Source organism: Bidens hawaiensis, unplaced genomic scaffold, assembly GCF_021521415.1.
Source record: "Bidens hawaiensis isolate Kalapana, Puna unplaced genomic scaffold, B.hawaiensis_p1.1 tig00022318_1, whole genome shotgun sequence".
Classification (NCBI taxonomy): Eukaryota; Viridiplantae; Streptophyta; class Magnoliopsida; order Asterales; family Asteraceae; genus Bidens; species Bidens hawaiensis.
The window spans coordinates 310,309-316,077 of record NW_027493472.1 but is presented as its reverse complement, the minus strand read 5'-3'; the positions used below and the strand labels follow the sequence as shown (position 1 = coordinate 316,077).

Below are 5,769 nucleotides of genomic sequence, written 5' to 3'. Positions count from 1 at the left end.
AATTTGCAGCATGTAAAATTACTCTAGTTGTATGTTTTTATTACTCTAGTTATGAGATTTCCTATGATTGTTGACTTATAAAATTGTTTGTCCAAATATCAAATTATGTTGTACAAAATAACTGTACAGGTTGAAAAGTTTATTACACTAGTCATCACAACAATTACTCTAATTATCAAAAGAAAGTTATATTGCAAACAATTACTTTGTTAGAAAAAAAAACCTATAATTGCAGTTGTTTTTTATTACTTAAAGTATTTGTCATACTTTTATTACACTCTGTAAAATCTTAAAAACAATATAGTATATATCAAGTATAAAACTATGGTGCATGTGGATAAACAGGCAATTTTTCGCATCTTCTAATATCATGACCTCCCTCACCTCACACCAAGCAAGTTCTTGATCGTTTCCCAATACGACTGGCTGCTATTTCTTTTAATGATTTAATTCTTTTGTGAGAATCACGCCCTTTATTTCTAATACCATTTGGAACTCGAATAGTAGACGTTGACGGTTGATCATATCCAAGAAGAGAGGCCAACATATCATTTTTCTTCAAAATCGGTTTAGCTTGGGAACCCTCTTCTGCCTTTCCCCTTATGCCATTAATTTGATCTCTAACTTTGCTTAACTCTTCTATGTCCGGGAAAAACATATTACATATATTTTCAATTGCAAACATTATATCACGGACAATCTCATCCTTATCAATGTTGCCATTTGCAACATCTTTACCAAAAATCGAACACTTTCTTTTAACTGAAATTGCATCCCTCATCCAACGCCTCAAAATATACTTCTTTGGAATCTCATCAATCTCAAGAACTCTAAACGCAACAAAAACATGCCAACACAACAAACCATATTGCTCAAACCTTTTGCAGCTACATGAAGCAGAAAAATCATTATCATCAACAATGACAAAAAAATCATTATCATCAACATGCCAACACAACAAACCATATTGCTCAAACCTTTTGCAGCTACATGAAGCAGAAAAATCATTATCATCAACAATGACGGATACCTGTGAAATAATAAACAGTTAGTTAAAAAAGCTTCAATAGATAATTACTCTACTTTTAGAAATAATTACTCTACTAACAAAATTATGGGTTTATTTCAAAAATCTGTACACTACAGAATTATTTTTCTTATATATCATAATGAACATCATAATTACTCTAATTATACTCATAATTACTCTACAACTAAAAAAAATATCATATCTGTCACAATTAACATCATAATTTCTCTGGTTATAAAAACAATTACTCTACAATAAAGACAACAAAACATTATTCATAAAAAAACACTAAAAATTACCTGAATGCAACCTTTTCCAAAAGCTTCTTTATCTTTAACATAGATTGTTGCATTTGGTCCATCTTCAACAGTGTTAAGGGGATAACATCTGTTAATACTATAATATATTTCTTCTTGAACATCCCAAAAAATTGTCTGGGTGTATCTCTTAAGAGCATCAACCTCTAGTTATGATTCGGTACGTCCATCGGGTTTCGTATTTCTCGTGTCATGATCATTTTTTCGATGAGCATATCTTTGAGTTTCAAGATCCATATTAAAATGACTAAAAAACTCGACAAGAGTTAGTTGTGAGTTTGAAACAAGACCAAAGAATTGATTTTCGCTCTCAGACCTTGATGTAGTGCGCAAAAGACCCGATAAAGACTCATCGCGGTAATATGCTGGAATCCACATTGATCTTAAACCGAACATAGTTGATATCCAAGAATTATCAATAAGACCAAATTCATTCACTATTTCATGCCACTTCATCTCAAACTCATCAGGTTCAATGGAATCTGTCCAAACTATATTACAAATATGACGCTTAAAATGCTCATTGTTACACAATACGGGCCCAACCTGAAAACAAAAGAAAGATTTAAGATCAAACTATAAAATGCTTAAAAAATAATTACTCTACTTAAAACTTTGCAGTTTTATTTCACAATCTTTACACTAATCTAACTCTACTTAAAGTTATGAGCAGATATCACAATTATTCTAGTTACACATATATTGTAGTTACATAAATAATTACTCTACTTAAATCTAAGCTCTACAACTAACAATTATTCTAGTTACACACATAATTGCTCGACTTGAGTTTTTAATCACAGTATAAAGTTATGAGCAATCTCACTAGTTAAAAAATAAATATAATTACTCTACTTACGAAAATAATTACTCTACTTATAAATAATACTAACCTTATCAGCTATTTTCTTCATGATATGCCATATGCATAATCTATGTCAGCTCTCGGTAAAAACGGATTCAATAGCTTGCTTTATAGCGGGATCTTGATCGGTAACAACAACCTTTGGTTGATGCCCAAATGCTTTCAAAAAACATGTTAGTAACCACGTATAGGATTCAATCGTCTCCTTTGCAATAAGACCGGCTCCAAGATTAACATTTCGAAAATGATTATCAATTCCGGTGGATGGAACAAAAACCATCTTGTATATGTGGACAAAAAGAATCAAAATAAAAGGCAATGTAAAATGTTTGACTATGCAAAAAAATAAATAAAAAGGAAGAAAACCTTACTTATTGGTATTGAATGTTGCATCGAAGGATATTACATCACTAAAAGTCAAATAATTATTTTTACAAACTTTGTCTGCCCAGAATAATCCAGTTAGACAACCACTCTCGTCCACAGTAAAGTAAAAGGAAAAATCAGGAAGATATTCTTTCTTGTTTAATAACCGTTGAACAATCATTTCGGCATCAAATTCTCCAATATAGCAATTTATATTTCTTTTAAAATTCTTGCAGTCCACAACAGTTACACCAACATCATCAAAACCACCATATTCTGTCCTCAAAATATAAATGATCTAACATGACCTAGATTTAGCATGGATAAAGAATATAACCACTTTTGTTGCATAACTGTCAAATTTCGTGATGAAGGGAGAAAGTGCATATCTTCTTGGGAAATCAAAGTGTGATTATGTTCTTCAATAAACTTGTTTATCTTGTATGATTTGCCACCATCAACAGTACATAATGCAATCTGCACTAGACAACCGGTTTAAATAGAAAGCATGTTCCTAAACTTCTTTGGTTTTTTTCCTTGATGAACTTCTTCCAGAGAATCAAATTTCTTTTGTGGCTTAGATCCCTCTTTTGAACATATAAAATACCTATATTGAATAATACCATTCTTTTCAGTTTGAGAATCTTTACGTACCGAAACCCCGCCTTTATTAGCATATTCTACATAAAACTGATATGAAGCATCCAAAGATGGAAAAGTCATGCCTTCAACTGGTTTTATTGAAGAAGATACAGCAGGTATGAACTCTATTCTAACAGTTATATCTTCTGCTATGTTATCTGCATTATAAGATCAATCAAATGTATAATTATCTACATACAATGAAGCTCAAACATAAAATTACACTATATATGTTTAAATAATTACTCTGGTTAGGATTAAACAATTACACCAGTATCTAGTAATACAAAGTAAAAATATCTACAATAAGATCAAACATATAATTACACTACATATGATTAAATAATTAGTCTATTTAGATTAAACAAGTACACGTGTCTAGTTATACAAAGTAAAACAATTAAACTACTTATTCAATAATTACTCTATTTAGGATTAAACAATTAAACTACTTATTCAAATAACTATTCTACTTTTGATCTAATAATTACTCTACTTGTGAAAATAATTACTCTAGTTATACGAAGCTGATTGAAACCGATTGATAACTTATACAAAATACGCTAAGTATAGGTAGTTCGACAAATCAATAAACGAAATTGCACGATTAAACGAAGCTGATTGAAACCGATTGAAGAACTGCATACCTTCAATTTCAGTGTCCATGTCTTCTGCCATTGAAGACGTTGATTAATCGATACGCGATAAGATTTGAGAAATTAAGAACAATTGATGTAGTTGCAGCTACTCTGTAATGGCATTGTAATCTGTTTCTGAATTGATGGAGATTATATAACTTATAAATCATCAGCGCTGAAGCAATTATTTGTGTTTGATTAATTACGAAATTGCCACCGTCCAATTCTTTGATTTGCACGTTTAGTACGGTTTTTTTATTTGTATTTGATCCATCTCCTATATATATATATATATATATATATATATATATATATATATATATATATATATATATATATATATATATATATATATATATATATATATATATATATATATATATATATATATATATATATATATATAATTAGCAAACGTGTAGTTGTGTGTGATTGATCAAATATACTTGTTATGTGTTTATTTGTTTATGTGCAAATTCGCATTCGAAGAGGTCCATTATATCCCCTTGTATAGGGTTCTCATGCTATTGACCAACGCCCGATTCGCTTGGCAATGGTTTTATTATTATTTGCTCATGGTTGATTTACCCGCGCTCGATTCGCTTGGCAATGGTTAATCGAGGACTTATATGCTCATGGTTTGATTCATTTACCGTGTTTATTATGTTTTGCTTATTTCTCTTATTTTTTATAATAACATTATTTTATTGCAAAACTGGTGATAAACTCACTCAACATGTTTCGTTGACAAACTCTGTTTTCTACGCATATGCAGGTTGGTATTGAATTGAAGTTGAAGTATGGACACTTAGAAAGACCTTAGGGTTTTAATGAAGATAAACATGAATTTAAATTTGTTATATATGTTTATTTGAATTGTTTTGTTATATCTGGATATTGTGTGTACATTTGAAATAAAATAATTAAATAGATATTGTAATTTATATTCATGATAGTATCTTTGAGCTGTGAGCAATCAGCTCACGCCCCGGCATTTTCGCCTTATGTTGGGGTGTGACAGTTAGTTTGGCTATTAGTGGGTTTTGATGAGGTTACGACCTTGTCCTTATTGGAAGGTTCGGTTTTGGCTTTTTCGATAGGGTTTTTGGTCTTTTTACGCGTTAAAGTCCCAGTCTTAACATGGTTTTTCAGTGAGGGTATAGGTAAGAGTTATGACATTCTGGTGGATTTTTGGGTCATGACTCTCGACGGAATCTTGAATTTGCATCGGCAGATCCGAGATGTACTTATCGATGGCACGCTCGAGAGGAGTGACCATAGGCGGAATGAGGAGGCTTAGTTCGTGGAACAGTCATCATAAGTCACATTGTCACCACCTTCTTGTTTTATATTTAAAAACTCTTCTTCCAACTTTTGGAGCTCATATTTCGGGCAAAATTTCTTGAGCATGAGCTTCTTAAGGTCGTCCAATGGCAAGGCCATGGCGACTTCTGCCCCTATAGAGTGTTTTTCACTATTCCACCAAGTGAGGGCTCTTAGTTTGAAAACACTTGAAGCGTAAGGGTTTTCTTACATTCCGGGAATCCACAATGAAGGAAGACACTCTCCATACATTTGAACCATTGGAGGAGGGTGATAGCACCCTCGTCTCCAACGTATTATGGCGGGTTTGTGTTGGTGAATTCCTTGAAGGAAAAAACAAATGGGTTAGTAATTGCGGGTGCGATGGTGGAATTCATGATTTGAAGTTGGGTGATGAGGGTAGGAAGAGCTTCCACAATTCCTATAGAAATGTTTGATGACATACTACGGTCTGAGCTACCGGTACAACGGTGATGGTTGATAAGGCGAGAGGACATTCTTTGGGGACAAAATGTGTAAAAATTTCATAAGTTTCAGGTAATTGAGGTAAATATACGGGTTTTGAGTATGAAATTTTCATAAGACTCG

The 5,769-nt window shown here is 32.1% G+C and overlaps 1 protein-coding gene across 1 annotated transcript; it reads right to left on the bottom strand.

The window, feature by feature from the left end:
* Positions 1-385: 385 nt before the first annotated feature.
* Positions 386-3,898, bottom strand: LOC143565330 (protein FAR1-RELATED SEQUENCE 3-like). Its single transcript, XM_077052326.1, has 7 exons — positions 3,868-3,898; positions 3,202-3,378; positions 2,652-2,854; positions 1,512-1,893; positions 1,330-1,391; positions 978-1,030; positions 386-887 (listed from the first exon to the last, which is right to left on the bottom strand). The coding sequence occupies exons 1-7, from the start codon at positions 3,896-3,898 to the stop codon at positions 386-388; spliced, it is 1,410 nt and encodes a 469-aa protein (XP_076908441.1).
* Between the last annotated feature and the right edge of the window lie 1,871 nt (positions 3,899-5,769).